Source organism: Ahaetulla prasina, chromosome 4 (assembly GCF_028640845.1).
Source record: "Ahaetulla prasina isolate Xishuangbanna chromosome 4, ASM2864084v1, whole genome shotgun sequence".
NCBI classification, from domain to species: domain Eukaryota; kingdom Metazoa; phylum Chordata; class Lepidosauria; order Squamata; family Colubridae; genus Ahaetulla; species Ahaetulla prasina.
In genome coordinates, this window is record NC_080542.1 from 93,557,896 (window position 1) to 93,576,195 (window position 18,300).

General features: G+C 33.7%; 1 protein-coding gene across 2 annotated transcripts in view; it reads right to left on the reverse strand.

Annotated features, from left to right (window-relative positions):
• The window catches only part of RBMS3 (RNA binding motif single stranded interacting protein 3), a 783,951-nt gene that overhangs the window by 566,883 nt on the left and 198,768 nt on the right, over nucleotides 1-18,300 (reverse strand). For both annotated transcript variants that reach the window (XM_058180900.1, XM_058180901.1), the window contains exon 2: nucleotides 7,483-7,652. In XM_058180900.1, the coding sequence (XP_058036883.1) occupies nucleotides 7,483-7,652 (170 nt within the window). The remainder of the gene's footprint in view (nucleotides 1-7,482; nucleotides 7,653-18,300) is intronic.

Consider the following 18,300-nt stretch of genomic DNA (forward strand, 5'->3'; position numbering starts at 1 on the left):
GAATGAATGAATGAATGAATGAATGAATGAATGAATATGACAGAATCAGAAGCATTTGCCCACAGCCTCAACAGCCCCATTGCGCTACTCCCCCCCACACATATTGCCTGGGATTTCTACCTCTTCCCACTTAACATCCTATATTGTCCTAGGCTTATGTGCAAACCAATGTAATGAATGAATGGAAGGAAGGAAGGAAGGAAGGAAGGAAGGAAGGAAGGAAGGAAGGAAGGAAGGAAGGAAGGAAGGACAGACTATGACAGAATCAGAAGCATTTGCCCACAGCCTCAAAAGCCCCACTGTGCTATCTCACCCCCCGCCCCTAGTCATTGCCTGGAATTCCTACCTCTTCCCACTTAACATCCTGCATTGTCTTGCGCTTATACGGCAACCACCATATAACCAGCTGGATTGCTGCTGATAAACAGTGCAGTCAGAATATGACATCATCTGTCATATTCTGACTGCACTGTTTATCAGCAGCAATTCCAATTCCAATTGCTGTCATAACCCAAAATCTACCTGTAGTTTCATTGGTTACTTTTGTTGTCATTCATTCATTCATTCATTCATTCCATTTTTGAACTACCTATCCCCTCCACTTCTCTTCCTTGAAATTGTTTAGAATTGTGTTCTTAGTTTCTTCTGTGTTAGGAACTTCCATCCATTTTGAGCTCCTTTTCTGATTAGTTTTATTGGCATAGTAAGTATTATTGTTTTGAATTGATTAAGTATTTTAAAGTCCAAGTGCTACTTGAATGTTTTATTTTTCCTTAAAATGAAAACACCAGAAATGATTTCCCTCATGTTTCTCCTACTTCCATTTACTCAACTAACTGTTACAAGTAATACTAGTACTAGTACTACTAGATTTTTTCATGCCTTTTAAAATATATATTTGGTTAGTATTGTATTTATTAGTGTATGAGAATCAGTTTGATGTAGTGGTGAAGGCATCATGCTAGAAACCAGGAAACCGTAAGTTTTAGTCCCACTCTAGGCACAAAGCCAATTGGGTGATCTTGGACATGCCACTCTCTTTCAGTATTAGGAAGGAAGCAATGGCAACACTTAGAGGAAAAACTTGTCAAAAACTCTGCAGGGCCTTGATGGGGCAAGCTCTGAGAATCAGATACAACTGAAAAGAATAATAAAAAAGATGAGAATATCTTATTGTTTTTTACTTTTCTATACCTTCTGAAGAAGAAAGGTGTCAACAAGACCAGTATGGAATTTGCTGAAAAGATTATGCTTTGCAGGCCAGGATAATTTTATACTATTTCAAAATATTTTCATTTTGTTTTTGAAAAAAACAAAAACACTGCTTTGAAGGTAAGCAACAGTAAACAACAGTATTATTTCTTCACATACCATGGTGATTGTGGCATTTTTTCCCCTTATTCTGGACAAATATGGCAATAAAATCTTGCTGTTCTACTTATTTCAACTCAAAAGCTGCCAAAATAATTTGCATTTTGGCAAACTAATATTTTCAAGAAATAATAGAATTTATTTCTCTTTCCATCACAACTGAATCTCTGGAACAAAATACGTTTTTTAATTTTTCTGTTCTAGTCATAGGAGTTGTTTCATCATTATACCCATTAAACAGTATTTGCTTTTCTTTAATATAAATTCAAGCATATCATGTTTATTTCCTCCATTCTAAGCATTAGTGTAAGAACAATGTAGACCAAAGTTCTTTCTTATTTTTCTGTGAGATTTTTAAAAAGCACCTTTTCAACAACACTTCAGTTTCATAGGTCCCATCCTGCTATTTTATTGATATTGATCCTATCAATCAGGATGTTTTTTAAAAATCTTTTAAGTTTTCTTAACTTTATTTAAGAAAAAAATAAAACAGAGAAGTTTTATTCATATCAAACAGGTATATTAACCTTAATATACCTACAGTATTTGGTAGTTAAAATTAACTCACGTATTATCTCCTAGAGAACCCATCATCTGGATTGGGAAAACTAGACAGTAAATAGACAGTAAGAAGACCATTGTGTTTAAGGAATACTTCTCAAGTAATTAATCAGAATATTATATATGTGTGTTTTACACACACACACACACACACACACACACACACACACACACACAAACATATGACAATTTTCTTAACCTAAAACCTCCATATACTTCAGCTCAAATCTCTTAAGAGGCATTCTTTTCATATCCAAAAGTATACCAAAAAACATCACACACTTCCAAAAACATTTTTCTTATTTACTAGGTGACCACTGAGCACTTACTTGTTTTCTTATACTTTTATTCATTCCATCTGACAGATTACTTGACAAGGTTATTTTAAGTTTATAAAAGGTTTGATGGTGTCGATCCATTTGTCAAAAATGTCTGGCACTGTGCGAAATAGATTTGGCAGTGTCACTAATATTACAGCTGATTATTTTCTATTCCAAATGCAGCAAAATCAAATTATTAATAAAAATAAATGAGAAGTAAAAGTATTAAGAGTATTAGATAATCAGGACAATTATTGAACATGAAGCTGGGATTTCTTCTATTGTCTAGCATCACAGATCAATGAAAACCAATTAAAATTCTATATTGTTGCTTCCAGTTCATGGCCTCTATAACAGAAAAGGCTTGGATGCAGACATATTGTTTACTATATATTTTTAAAAAATTACCATCCTCTCCATCACCACTCACCAGGTTCTATTGTCATTTTCAGATTTTTTTATTTTTTTATTTTTATTTTTATTTTTTTACATTTATATTCTGCCCTTCTCCGAAGACTCAGGGCGGCTTACATTGTGTAAGGCAATAGTCTCATTCTATTTGTATATTTATATACAAAGTCAACTTATTGCCCCCTCCCCCAACAATCTGGGTCCTCATTTTACCTACCTTATAAGGCTGGGTCAACCTTGGGCCTGGTGGGACTAGAACCTGCAGTAATTGCAGGCAGCTGTGTTTAATAACAGGCTTCTTACAGCCTGAGCCACACCACGGCCCTAGATGATTCATATAACAGTATTTCTTTATATTTATTAAATTTAAAATAAATAGTAATTCTTCCCATAAATAACTTATAAACAATTCTAAGAAGGTTTCAAAACTCAATGTCGAGAATGTAGCCATATCATAACAAAGAGGTTTCTTACTGACATATATTTCACTTTCTTTCTCCCTTTTTCAAGCTACATTTTCAAAGGTGGTTGATTATTATGTTTATTATTTTGACCAAGGGCCATGTCAGGAATTATCAACAAGTAGCACGTACTGACAGGGTTGTAGGAAAAGGCATCCATAAGAAACCACATCTTGGGTATTGATTCCAGCACTTTCGGATACTACACTTTGAGAGGATTTCAAAGTACACATTTAGAGAAGTTCAACAAGGTTGATCAGAGTACTTATGAAGAGAGATTGAAAAAGTTGGGCATATTTTGGAAGAGAACACTGAGAGGAGATATGACAGAATTCTTTAGAAACAGGACCAGAAAAAGTATGACAAGGAAAAAAACATGACTTTTCCCCATCATTCCGAAAACAGGGTGTAGAATGATAGATTTAAATTGCCACAAGACAGATTTCAATTAAATATTAGAATTTTCTACCCAGATGCATGGTAGGCTTCACTTCATTAGATCTGTTCAAGAAGAGGCTAGACATCCATCAGTCAGGGATGCCTTAATTTGATTCCAACATTGAGCAGGAATTGAATTGATGACCTGAGTGGTATTTCCATCTCTATGATTTTATATGGGTGTTTCACTCATTTGTTTTCTTTTTGACATCCTTCTCTTGCCCAAATAGCAGGCTTCAGGGAAGGAAAGAGATAGTTCAAATTGGCTCTTGAATTCAGAGAGATTCTGAAATGAAATTGAGGAGCCATGAAATTAGATTGAGAGCCGTAGGCTGCCAACCCTATTCTAGATCTCTATCACACTGGGGAGACAAGAATGAGTGGATACAAGGAAGCCTCTTTGGCTGGAAGAAATGGAAAAAACTATAAGAAAAAAATGTTTTGCTTTCATACATAATTTTAAGGATACTGCTTTAATAAATTTGGCAATTCTTTTTAGAAATGTTTTTGAATAGTTACTTAGCTACTTACAGGAACTTATATAAGATGCTAAGGAAACTTAACACTGTTCAGAGAAAATCAGGTATTTTATCACTAATGACCATGAAGTTCATTGACAATCATGTACCTTTCATAAGCAACAAGTTACTCAACAAAAACCTATATAGAAATCATATCTTGCTATATACTAATGTTCTTATCAGGAGTAAATTAATCTTAAACTTGCAAATCTAAACGTTTCTGTTAGTATAAGTAACTGCACATTTTATACTTGTTGCACATTTGGCCACACAGTCTCCAAATCTTCTCTGACTGTCACAAGTGAAAAACATTCTTTTGAGTTCTATCATAAATCAGCAAGGTTAAGCTGAACAACATCAAGTTCACATTCATATCAAAAGCCCACCTAAATCAGTGTTATTTTGAACTTATGCTCCCAACAGACATAGGTTCGGGGGAGAAGGGAGGCAAACGTACAACATATTCCTCCATAGCTTTCTTATAATTACTTCCAAAAAGAAACACATAATTACTTCTTCATGCAATGTATTTTTGCCAACAATTTCATATCTATTTTTTTTAAATTTGCATTTATATCCCGCCCTTCTCCGAAGACTCAGGGCGGCTTACAGTATGTTAGCAATATTCTTCATCCTATTTGTATATTTATATACAAAGTCAACTTATTGCCCCCAACAATCCGAGTCCTCATTTTACCTACCTTATAAAGGATGGAAGGCTGAGTCAACCTTGGGCCTGGTGGGACTAGAACCTGCAGTAATTGCAAGCAGCTGTGTTAATAACAGACTGTCTTAGCAGCCTGAGCCACAGAGGCCCACATATCTATCTTTGGTTATAGGATTATTCTAAATGCGGATGACAAAGCAAGACTATGGCTTCGAAACGTAAGGAGATCTTGCTGAGGAATCTGGTTGATCCAGATGACACCCAAAGAATCATTTCCCAGTGAACAGGCATTCATCAATCCCCTTGCAGCCAGATTGTCTCTATATGAGAATATTGCCTAAAGGCAATAAATCTTACAGATTCTGTGCTACCACTGGTATCAATGTTGATTCAAAGAAAGAGCTCAAAATATTTTTTTAAATAACAAATTTCCAAAGTATCTGTATTAATACAAATATATATATATATATTGCAAACATGGCTATTGGCATGCTTAAAACAGTAAATAAAGTTTTTTCTGATCCTATGTATGATGACATATAGGTTTTTAAATACATCAATATTTCTCATATGGGTAGTCCTTGACGTCATCAGACCTTTCAGATCTACCCCAAGCTAGTTATTACTGTTTTTGAAGTTACACCCCTCCCCCACAGTCACGTAATCATATTTTGGGCAATTGGCATCTGGCTTACCATTAGGTCATCATGCCCTAATGGTAAGCCAGGCTGTAATTTGCAATGTTTTTTGCTGGTGTTTATTTTCAGTTTCCAGCAAAAAAAAAAAAAAACATTCATCAGGGGAAATGGATTTGCTTAAGAATCATTGCTTTCATTTTATAATTGCCTCACAAAATATTGAAAAATTGAGTCTAATAACATGATGCCTCAATTTATAACTGCAATGACTTACAATCATAATTCTGGCTGAATTATGGTTGTATATTGAGGACTACCTGTATTCAATACACAACTGTTAAAATGGATTAAAATCACAGAAGAAAAATATACAAGCTTTTAAATAGGACTGGGATATGTCTTCTCATCTTCTACATCCCATCTTGCCACTTAAGCCTGTAACTTTCTGGGCAAGAAGTCTACAACAAGAAGACATGTACTGCAAAATCTCCTTCAGACTACCCTGCTCCAATATGGGAAAAGCAAGGGAGTACAAAAGAAAAAGCAGGACTACTGGCCATGCTTCCCTAAAAAACGACAATTGCAATTAAGTGACAGCATTAAAAAAGGAACAGAAAACAGAATAAAACAACTATCCCATCTTTCTTCCTAACACAGAGTAATGTACCTTGATAACATACAATTATGCATATTCTTTGTGGGCTTGAACTGAAGGTTAAGGAAACTTAAAGGAACAAAATAAACATTAGATTTTAAAACAAGAATTCAGGGAAGAGATCCTAGGCAACAGAAGAACTGTATAAAGTTAGTGCTAATCAAAAGAGAAATATGGAACATATCACAAAGCCTAAGGCAAGGAAGAACTGTAGAATGTTGACAGAAGGATGTAACGAACCAAAAAAATACTGGGCTATAATTGTAATTGGTGATAGTGGTCCTCCACAGAATTGGTAGTATTTTTTTTAAAATAATAAACAGAGCTAAAACAAAATAATAAAAGACTTTGTGAGGTACATGCCTTCTTACTGTAGCAATTGCTTATAGATACTATATATAATTTACCTATGTGTGAGGCTTTTTAATAACAGTCTGGCAAAGACAGTCAGAAAGAGAAATGAACAACTTCCAAAATCCAAGGACCCACTGTAAGGATAGGCATCTAAACATGCGCACTAAACAGCGCATGTTTAGTGTATATATGTTCTCCTTTTTGTGTTACAGATTTCCCAAGGCAAAACCATTTCAGATAAAGTGAGATTTAACACTTCAGACCATCCTTGTTTGGGAAATTTTGAAGTGGCTGAGAAGAAAGAGTAGGAGAGAAATGCCAAACCCAAATGAATCCATCAGTCCTGAGCACTGAAACTAAGCATTACTAATTGCAGTCTTGAGCAATTGAAACTAAAAATTACTAACTCGTGATGACAGGAATACTGCTAATAGAAATATTAGAAATTGAGAGACATGTGCAGAAATAAAAGAATAATATATTTCACTTCTTTAATTTTACTCCAACATTTATCCAGATATTTGATTTTGATACAGTTTGCTAATTTGGAAGGATTAAGATTTTTCAAGGGACAAGTGCAGTGGTGGGATTCAAATAATTTAACAACTGGTTCTCTGCCCTAATTATTTCTTCCAACAACCAATTCACCAAATTGCTCAGAAAGTTAACAACCAGTTCTCCCGAAGTGGTGCGAACTGGCTGAATCCCACCACAGGACAAGGGCATTAGATCTCACCCCAAAAGTTCCTCCTGTAATAGCTATGTTGGGATACATGTCTGTTGTCTTTCTATATCTGTTGTCTTTTTTACTGCAGAAAATTTCCCCAGCAACTAGTACATACTTTAGCCAGCATCAAGTGAACATTTTAACATTTCCCAAAGAGTATTATGTTTTTTGTCCAACAGAGGTTATCAGGAAGTTTCTATCAACTTCAAGACCAAGATACAAGTTTTTATCAGATGTTAGCCAAAGTCAAGCCACACACTTGATTAGTTTATCTGCAGATAAATAAAAGTTGTTGGGGACCATCTGTCCTTGCACACATGATTCCCAGTGGGAAGACAGAACAAGTAATTTTACTTACGGCTGGCACAGTTTGATTAGGTCCTGATCAGTGGTGCCGGGAGGAAGGCCTCGGATGTACAGGTTGGTTTTACTCAACTGTTCACCACTGCTGTTGTTGCTATTGTTGTTGCTACTGTTAGTGCTGGGGCTGGGAGGAGCCATGGGATGGGGAGCTGGTGCATAGGAATGCTGAAAACAAGAGAGAGGAATATTGGAAAAAAGATACAATCAGTTTTACTATAGTAACCTGGACTGTACATAAGCCAGGGATACATAGCTTTTTTCAGATTTGTTTGACATGCAGATATTCTCCTTAAAATCTGGCATGCAAAGATAGCAATTAAATTGGATGTAATTTAAAAGTAATAAAATATACATTGGATTAAACACAATTACTAAGTATGTTGCTTATTAACCTATCCTTTCCACAGACACATACAACAAAACTATGATTTGTTGGTAATTATGTTAGGGGTTCTTGAGTTTATATCCAAGTCTTTCAAATGGCACATACAGTGTAGGGCCCCTGGATATTGTACAATCTATCCTAAGTAATGAAATGACTTCATCCCACAACTTAGCCCCAAATTTCTGTTGCTAAGCAAGATAGTTGTTAAGTGAATTTTGTCCATTTTACGAACTTTCGTACCACACTTGGTAAATGAACCATTGCAGTTGTTAAGTTAGTAATGCAATTCTTAAGAAAATTTGGCCTCCCCGTTGATTTTGCTTGTCAGAAGATCGCAAAAAATGATCACATGATCCTGGAACGCTGCAACAATCATAAATACATTGTCAACTGTCTGAATTTTGACACGTGATGGGGATGCTGCAACAATCATAGGTCCGAAAAAAGTAACTTTTTTCAATGCTGTTGTACCCGAATGAATTGTTGCAAATCAAGGACTACCTATATATTACATTTTCAACAGACTAAAAAATAATATTTTGACATGACCTTGATTGTAACTGTGTAGAAGTGTAGAACCACAATTTCTGAAAAAGGGAATGGCCTTAAAGGATAGGAGAAAAAGGCAACAATGAGACAAGCAGAGTTCTTAGGTCTGAAGAATCTAATTTGATAAAAACATCGCAGAGAAGTCCCTCCATATCTCACAGAAAGATAAAATAAGTAAGAGAACAGGACAGTCAAACTTGCAATATACTGTTACCATAAATGTTCCAATAAAAGTGGTTTTCAGTCTATATGACATTAGTTTCTTAGTCTGGCCTTTTCATACAAGAAAGTGGTTTTCAGCCTTTTGACAGAAATATCTCTTCCTGCATGTTTCCATCTATACCATATAGATTTTTAGATAGCCTGCTTCCATCCTTAAGTACAATGGGAAAATTCCAAGAGTTAGTTTTTTTAGCCCCTTGTAATAGCCCCTTGATTTTAGAATTACCATCCCAGAGAAAAAAGTCTGCTTTTTCCATAGTCCTTTTTTTTTTTTAACTCCAGGCTTTTACATTTTTTGTAGGCTTATAAAGAATAGGTTCATTTACAATCTGAGTTTCCTTTCTGCTGATTTTATTTTATTTTATTGTTTATCATGTTTTTTATTTATTTATTTTTGTCACAACATTATATACAAGCACATATATTGAAAGGAAACAAATAGGGCAGGAACGGTAGGCACTATTGTGCACTTATGCATGCCCCTTATAGTCCTCTTAGGAATGGGGTGAGGTCAATAGTAGACAGTTTTAGGTTGAAGCTTTTGGGAGTTTGAGAAGAGACCACAGAGTCAGGTAGTATATTCCAAGAATTAACAACTCTGTTACAAAAGTCATATTTTCTGCAATCAAGATTGAAGCGGTTAACATTAAGTTTGAATCTATTGTTTGCTCTTGTATTATTGCTATTGAAGCTGAAGTAGTCTTTAACAGAAAGGACATTGCAATAGATGATTCTGTGTGTTAAACACAGGTCTTGTCAGAGTCGGTGAAGTTCTAATCCTAATCCCAGGATTTCAAGTCTGGTGGAATAAGGTATTTTGTTGTTTACAGAGGAGCGGAGAACTCTTCTTGTAAAATATTTCTGGACGCGTTCAATTGTATTAATGTCAGAGATGTGGTATGGGTTCCAGACAGATGAGCTATATTCAAGAATGGGTCTGGCAAATGTTTTGAATGCTCTGGTTAGTAGTGTAGAGTTTTTGGAAAAGAAGCTACGCAGAATTAAGCCTTTTTTGCTATGTAGTTGCAGTGGGCTTTGGCATTTAGATCATTTGATATGAAAACTCCAAGGTCTTTAACAGGGTGGGGATCATATGTAAGGTAATGTCCATCAAGTATGTACTTAGTGTTTGGGTTCTTTTTTCCAATATGTAAGACTGAGCATTTGCTGGTTGAGATTTGGAGTTGCCAAGTTTTGGACCAATCGGATACAAAGTCAAGATCTTTTTGAAGGGTAGTAGTATTATTGGTGGTGTTCAATAGTTTGACATCGTCAGCAAAGAGAACACAATAACTTGAGATATGGTCACAGAGATCATTTATGTATAGTATGAAGAGCGTTGGTCCAAGAACGCTGCCTCGAGGAACGCCACTTTTGACAGGGACAGGATTTGATAAAGCATTGCCAATTTTGACCACTTGTTGTCTGTTTGATAGGAAAGCAGTTATCAATTGTGAAGGTCCTGAAATGCTGTAGGATTTTAGTTTTAGAAGTTTATCATGTACTACTGAGTCAAAAGCTTTGCAGAAGTCTATGTAGATTGAATCTATTGCTTTGCGTTGATCAGATTAGTAGTCCATATGTTTTTGCAGTGGAGAAGTTGTAAGTTACATGATAATTTTTTTCTGAAACCAAATTGTTTATTAGAGTGTAGGTTTGTTTTTTTCTAGGTGGAGGGTAATGGATTGGTTGATGATAGATTCCATTACTTTGCAGGTGGCGCAGCATAGAGAGATTGGTCTGTAATTTTCAACTAGGCTGGGATTGTTGTTTATGTTATCTTGCAGAAAGAAAGAAGAAAAGAAAGGACAAAGCCAGAATGCAGGAAAAAAGAAAGAAAATATAAAGAAATAGCTTCTGGTTTTCTTTATACGAAGTGTAAAAATAGATGTAAATTAATCTCTTATTCTGGGTTCCATCAAGAGATATCTACAATAAAATGGCAGAAGTAGATAGATAGATAGATAGATAGATAGATAGAATTTTATTGGCCAAGTGTGATTGGACACACAAGAAATTTGTCTTGGTGCATATGCTCTCAGTGTACATAAAAGAAAAGATACGTTCATCAAGGTACAACATTTACAACACAATTGATGATCAATATATCAATATAAATCATAAGGATTGCCAGCAACAAGTTATAGTCATACAGTCATAAGTGGAAAGAGATTGATGATGGGAGCTATGAAACGATTAATAGTAGTGCAGATTCAGTAAATAGTCTGACAGTGTTGAGGGAATTATTTGTTTAGCAGAGTGATGGCCTTCGGGAAAAAACTGTTCTTGTGTCTAGTTGTTCTGGTGTGCAGTGCTCTATAGCGTCGTTTTGAGGGTAGGAGTTGAAACAGTTTATGTCCAGGATGCGAGGGATCTGCAAATATTTTCACGGCCCTCTTCTTGATTCGTGCAGTATACAGGTCCTCAATGGAAGGCAAGTTGGTAGCAATTATTTTTTCTGCAGTTCTAAAGTAGGCATCTTTGATTCTGTAACTGAACGATTCTTTTTCCTTGTGGTCATTGCTGCAGCACAGAATTTTGCCACTGCATGCGTAGTAGCCGGGTTTGAGTCCCGGAAGAGATAGCCTACATGTGCTGACCTTGGCTTATACGTATTCCATATCCTCAGTATGATAGATCTAATAAAATATTTTTTAAAAATCTATATTAATTTCAGTGTTTTCATATCATAAGTATAATGCAACCCAAATTTAAAATCATGCCTTCTATCTGCAAAAGTCTTCTATTTCTCAAAAGCTTTTGAGCTAAAAAATATAATTTCAAATCAGGTAAACATAATCCTCTTTCTTTTGCAGCTTGTAACACCTTACATTTAACTAGTGCACACAAACTTAGATGAATTTTTTTGCCATTGTTTAATTGGTATATTAGCTGTCAAAACAGATATTATTTTAAACAAAAATAGCATCTTGGGTTAAGTATTCCTCTTAATCACAAAAATTCAGCCCAAAAATAACAATAGTATTTTTTCTGTCTTCATATATCCTTTATACCTTTATTCCGTATCTTCACATAATTACTTTGAAACAAAATAAAATCCCCGTTTTTCATACTAATACCTAATTGTCAATCTTAAAATTTCTTTTATTTACCAATTATGTTTAATCTTGCACTTTCATATTTTTTGTGTTAACATCATTGATTAAACTTGAAACCTGCAAGTTCCCCATTTTTTTAGTTTCCCCATTAATACTTTACTTCCCTTGAATGGGTCTTCCAAAAGCAGCACCAAATCATCTACAAAAATTCTTAACTTGTCTTTTTTTAAGTATTTATTCTCAAATAATTTCATCCTGTTTTACGTCTGTATTCAAAATTTCCGAAACCAAAATAAACAGAAGAGGAGACAAAGGGCAGCCCTGTATTGTTCCTTTTTATCCCATGGTTTAGTTATATCTCTATTAACAGTACGATTTCAAGTAATATGTCAATAGATGTCACCATTCAATTTCTTGTAATCCTCTGTAGAGTACTTTGAATTCTATTATGCAATGGAAATTATAATATATATTCTATAAAGCAATCAGGTTGTGAAAAACTGTTTCCCCTTACCCCAAAAAATACAGGACACAAATTAATTATAAATTTATAAAAGGCACCTGTTTCTATCTGATATTCTCAAGCCATTTTAAACAAGCAATAAAAGGAAAAATTGACACTGCATGATCCATATTATCCTAGAAGCAACTCTTGTCACCACACCTTAAAAGACTCAAAAATAATGCATTCAATTTCTGTTAGTTTTCTATTTTTACAAACCATAGACTTCTTTTTTAAGATAATTTCTTCTACTGTAATATATCTTGCATATAAGAAATGTGTGATTTAACATATTTCTTCTCAAGGCAGTATAGAAGCATCTGATATCATTACCGTATAGTCCAAAAGAACTAGTATTTTTGCTGTTCTGATCCACTTAGCTGTAGGGTCCATTCACTTTGTATTATCTCAATGCATCAGACATACATACAAACAGACAGACAGACAGACAGACACTTATTGTCAAATCTGATGCTGATTAAGAGTAAGAGGAAATAATTAGCCCAAGGTCACTCAGATAGCTGCTATAACTAAGGAAATATTAAAACTAGAACCACTCTTAATTCAGCACCTAAACCACTATATCACATTGGCTCTTAACTTTTTTTCGAGAAAATCAAGACCAATTATGTGTTCAACTCTTAGCCTTCACTATTAAGAAAAAACAAATAAAAAGAAATGTTTTTCAAATTATCCTGAATGATTCTTTAATTCAGTTCATTTAATGAATAATAGTTGTTTCTATTTTTTGAGTAAAATATATATGCACAGTCAAAACACAATGCTTAAAGATAAGGAAAATTTAGTGATAAATTTTTATCTGGCTACAGGTGATATTATACTTTTTCATTACTATTTATAAAATAAAACAGCAAATAATTGGAAATAATGATACCTTTGTATTTTTCTTATATAATATGACTGTTTTATCAGTGCTAAAAAAAAGTCAGCTCTGATGCAAAAATAATATAATATGCTGCAATTGCAAGCAAAAGCTGCACAGTTTCCCCTCCATATTTCATTACAGTTGTTACACTCTGATTTAAAACATTTATCTTTTTGGCATATTACACTTTTCCAATCACATTCATCTCTGAATGACAATTATAGTTCCAAAATATGAAAATGTATTGTAAATATATTCTAAACAATGCTAAAGTAGCCTTGAGTACTAAGAATCAGTGTCCATACATTAGAACTTTTACATTTACTCATATTCATAAATATTTATGTCCACACAATCTTTTTACATGCTGATTCTTACATAAAACTGTATGTATAATACTGAGCAAGGAAAGCAGGATCTGTTCAGTTCACATTCAGAAATCCACAAAATTGCAAAATATTATTTGGTCTGAAACCCATTGCCAAACTCTGAAATTTTGAAATTTCTCAAATTTTTATGATATATGTTGATCTCTTCCAAAAATAAATTTGTAATGGGGTGTGGCCAGTGTCATGGTAGTATGGCATGGATTCTGGGGCTCTGGGAAAATGCCGATATCCTAGCCAAACAGGGGATCATAGATATCCTGTAGAGACAGTGAAGAAGGGAGGCACAGGATGATGCGAACATGGAAGTTGCAAGTTTTCTGGAGTGCGGGCATTAGCTTCCAACCCAGTGGCGTGGGAAGACAGCCATTAGGAGCTTTCAAAAGCCAGGGCGGCCTCACCGATTTGAGCAGGAATGGTGATTGAATGGAATATTGTTACAAGGTGAGTGATTAGCCAACTCACAGATAAGAAGGAAACATTCTTAAAACTTGAAATAAGTTCCAGCCTGAAATTAGCGGCTAATTGGGACATGGAAATTCAAAGTGAAGGAAAATAAAAAATAAAGAGGAACTTTAAGATCAAAGCCCTAAAAGGAAAACTCTCCATCTGGATTTAAAATTGGACTTGGAAGAAATTAGAAATAATAATAATAAAAAAAAACTGAGGAAAAGCAATTTTTTAATAACAGAAGGATTTAATTGAAAAAGAGGAAGTAATTATCTTTGTGGATTAACAATTGATATTTTGTTGCTGGGGGGTTTGTGAATTGGAGAGAGACATCTGCTGGTGGAAAGAAAGCATTGCATTACTTAGACCACCATAGGAAACAACCAGAGGACTATTTGTTTAAACAGCTGGAACACGATTTCAAAAAGGAGTGGAAAGAATAAAGACTCAAATTGGAACAGTTTAAATGAACATTTGAATTGGACAGTATCTGGAAAGAAAAAAGAAAAAAGAGACATTATATATACGGTCTTGAATTCGAATTATACATAAGCTAAAATAATATATTTAAAATATTTATATTTATGTTTTGTTGTCTGAGGATGCATGGATTGGTGAGAACTATAACGAATGGTAAGGAAATATGTTTTAAATATTGGAAAAAACAAAGAAAATTGAAATTAAGATATAAAATTGAAAAATTAGTATATGATATAAGTAAGGATGAAAAGAAATATATGCAAGAAAAAAAAGGAAGAAGCATACTATTTAAGAAAAACAGACCAGCAGATGAAATATGAAAGATAGAATGGTTTATAGGTGAAAATGATTGAAAGTGAGATATAAAATTGAACAAAATTGAAATGTTAGTAAATGATGTATGCTAATGAAAAAGAAAAATAATTATTGAACTGGAAATAAGAATTTAAAGAAAATAAGAGGTGGAAGGTTGAACTAACTAAACAATTGTAAGGTAAAAATGGAATAAGTTGAAAGACATTGTTAATAACTAAAAATATATGAGAGGAATCCTGAGAAATGCACTCAATAAATGGAGGAAAAACCGGGGATGTCTGGACACCATTAGTGAAAAAATACTAAATTGAAAATTAATACAGCAATAGAGAGAGATAAGAAGGAGTAGAGAGACTGAAGAAAGGGAAAAGGAGAGAGAGGAAAAGAAGAAAGGGAAGAGGAGAGGAAGAAAGGGAGGGGAAATAAGAGTAGGAGAGAAAGTTAGATAGGGAGGAAGAAAGGAGGAAGGGGAGAAAGAAAGAGGAAGTAGAGAAGGAATAGGAGGGGAGGGAAGAAAGTAGGAAGGATAAAAAAGGGAGGGAGAGGAAAGAGAAAGAGAAAGAGAAGAAAGATTGTTGTAAAATGAAAAAGATGAAATGGAAGAAAGGCACCCCAAATGTTTGAATATATCAGAATAAAAACTGAATTATCTAAAAATAATAAAATAGTGTATGTATTAGTAAAAATGAAAAATTAGAACTTGAGGGCGATAGAAGATGTGGTCTATATAAACAAGTATAGAAATATTAAGATATGATTAAAAATATGGAAAAAGAACATTTTGGCAGAAATTGTAACTAAGTAAAATGTATTTGGATATGTTAAGTTGTATAAAATACGATATGGCCAATACTCTGTTCATAAAATATGTGGGTGTGGGTGTAGGGGGGAAATCAATAAAATTTATATAAATATATATATTTGTAATGTGGGCATTTTGTTTTCATTTTTAGATTTGGGAGGTTTTTTAAAAAAATTACATTTTGAAATGCATATCATTGTTCAAGACAACAAAATGGTATCCAACACTTGAAAATATTCTATATATGTTTTCAAAATGCAACATTTATTAGCACTCTAACATCAGCCAAAAGTTGTTAGAAAGTAAATATCTCAGTAAAAGTAAGAATGAATAATCCTTGAACACAAAGCACTTTCATTTCTGAAAAATACAGTTTTGAAAAGATGTCCTTTGCCTTCAATTGGATACATTCCAAATACCAGCCATTTAGTTTTCTATCTTTCAATAAAAGAGTAAGATAAGGTTTTCAGAACCACTGAAATTTGCCCAGTGACCTGTACACTGATAAGAACTACTACTGTTTTGCTACTGAGAAACAGATACTGATTAAATGAGTAACTGCAGAGTTTATTTGCTAGGATTTTTGGCCTTGACTGTTAAGCAGCAGAAGTATATGATCCAGCTGGATACTATCTAATTATTTACATAATATAAATAATAGTTTTAGTGAACTTCTCTAAAAATAGAGGAAATTATATTATAAAAGCTGGCATTAAAAGAGATTGTTTACTTGAGGATAAACAGCCTCCCATTTTCTGATATACATAGAAGAATTCAGTGACTAGTTAACAAGTTAACAATATGCTGAATCTTGAACTTCTGTTATGCCTTGAACTATAAAATGAATTTAAATGAAGTCTCTCTCTCCCTCTGTGTGTGTGTGCGTGTGTGTAAGAATACATAACAGGAATTGTGTTGGTTATATTGATTAGTATTTGAAGGGAAACGGTTTATGCTAATTGGTGTCCTTCCAATATTTCCCACAGAAATTTCCTTTCTTAAGGGGAAAAATTATTTGGACTTTGTCAACATAGCTGTCTCTCTCATTTTTCATTATATCTTTTCAAGTCATCACATAATCAGATTGTAATTTTAAAAAATGATTTATGTAATTTTGGCATCCTTTTTCCTAATACATTCAATGTTATATTTGTGGAAGAATGAAACAGGATTCAAAGAAGAATCCACCAGGAAATTCCAAGTTGGAGAGGAGAGGAGAGGAGAGGAGAGGAGAGAGAAGGGGAAGGGAAGGGAAGAGAAGAGAAGAGAAGAGAAGAGAAGAGAAGAGAAGAGAAGAGAAGAGAAGAGAATTTAAAGCATCCTGATCCATCTGTTCTCTTATAGGATGCCTCAGGGAAACTCCAAAGAGAACTGACGTATACTGAGTTCCAACCCTTTAACAATTTCGTTATGCCTATCTGAATTAGAAATAAATCAAATGTCATTTCCAATTTGCATTGACATTTCAATTTCAAAGATACTAAATATGAAACTGTAAAGCCAACACAATGAGTTTTAGCTGCATGATAGTTTCATGTTTTTCAAAGAGGGCAATCTAAGGTCTGATTCTGATCTGGACAACGTATTCATGAATTCTTGAGAAAAAAAGCATGCAGCAATTATAATAGATGACCCAGGAAATCATGGTTATTGTCAGAAGAAGATTCCATCATTATAGCCTGGAAAACATTTTTTGAAACCATGAGATTTGTTGTAGCCAGTGTTCATAAACTTTGGTTCACACTCACATAACCATAAATTCAGTGGTGACCATTATGACTTTGCAAGAAATAGGAACATCTGAGGCAGCTCTAATGCCCCATGAAATTAAACTCATTTTATTTTCTTTGCTAAGAGCTTTTGTACTGATACTAAAAATACAAAACAGATGCAATATTCCTAATGGATTATTAAATGTACTATGATATTTTCTTTTGAAAGCAGGTATCAATATTTCATTTTTTAATGTGTGCCAGTGTGTTCACAGAAAAAAATGACAATAAAGCTTATCTTATCTATCTTATATATTGACAAAGATGCCAAAATAAAAATTTGCAAACACAACTGATCCCTAAAGTGTCCCAACCATATTTTATATCTGATCATAATATAAAAATTAACTAGATTAAAACCATGGGAGCAAAAATGGTAATATTATTTCTTTTAAAATTCCAATCACAATTGTACAAAATCAATGCAGAAAATTTAACAAGGTGTAATTAAAAATGTTGTTGTCATGCAACAGACAAAAATTCGTATGGCACCATATTTTTTTCCCTAGAGATATAAACTACATTAAAACAGATGTCTGGGCTGAAGCAGTTCCCATATGAAAAAGATTAAATATAGCTCAGGAAGTTAAAATAAGTTTTAAATAGTGAGTTATATAATATATTATATTGATATTAAATATATATTTTCATGGAAATATTATTTTACTATGGAAACATTCTACTGTGATTTCTCAAAGTTTCCCAGGCTAAAATAATAAACAGCTAAAACAAAGAGAAAGACTCTCTTATGGAATTTCAAAAATCTAAACTTGGAAGTTAATTACTATTTGGGAAATATGAATGTAATTCAAACTATAACATGCATTTAATGTTTATATCATTAGCTCAAACTTCTTCAATGTGATGTTTGAAGAATGTATTGATATAACAATTCCAAACATTCTAGCCAATCTCAAGATACCAATAATAATCAGAATGTCAGCTGCTTTATTATAAATTCCAAATGTCAACATTGGAGAAGCTTTGTTAATTCATAAATTTCAA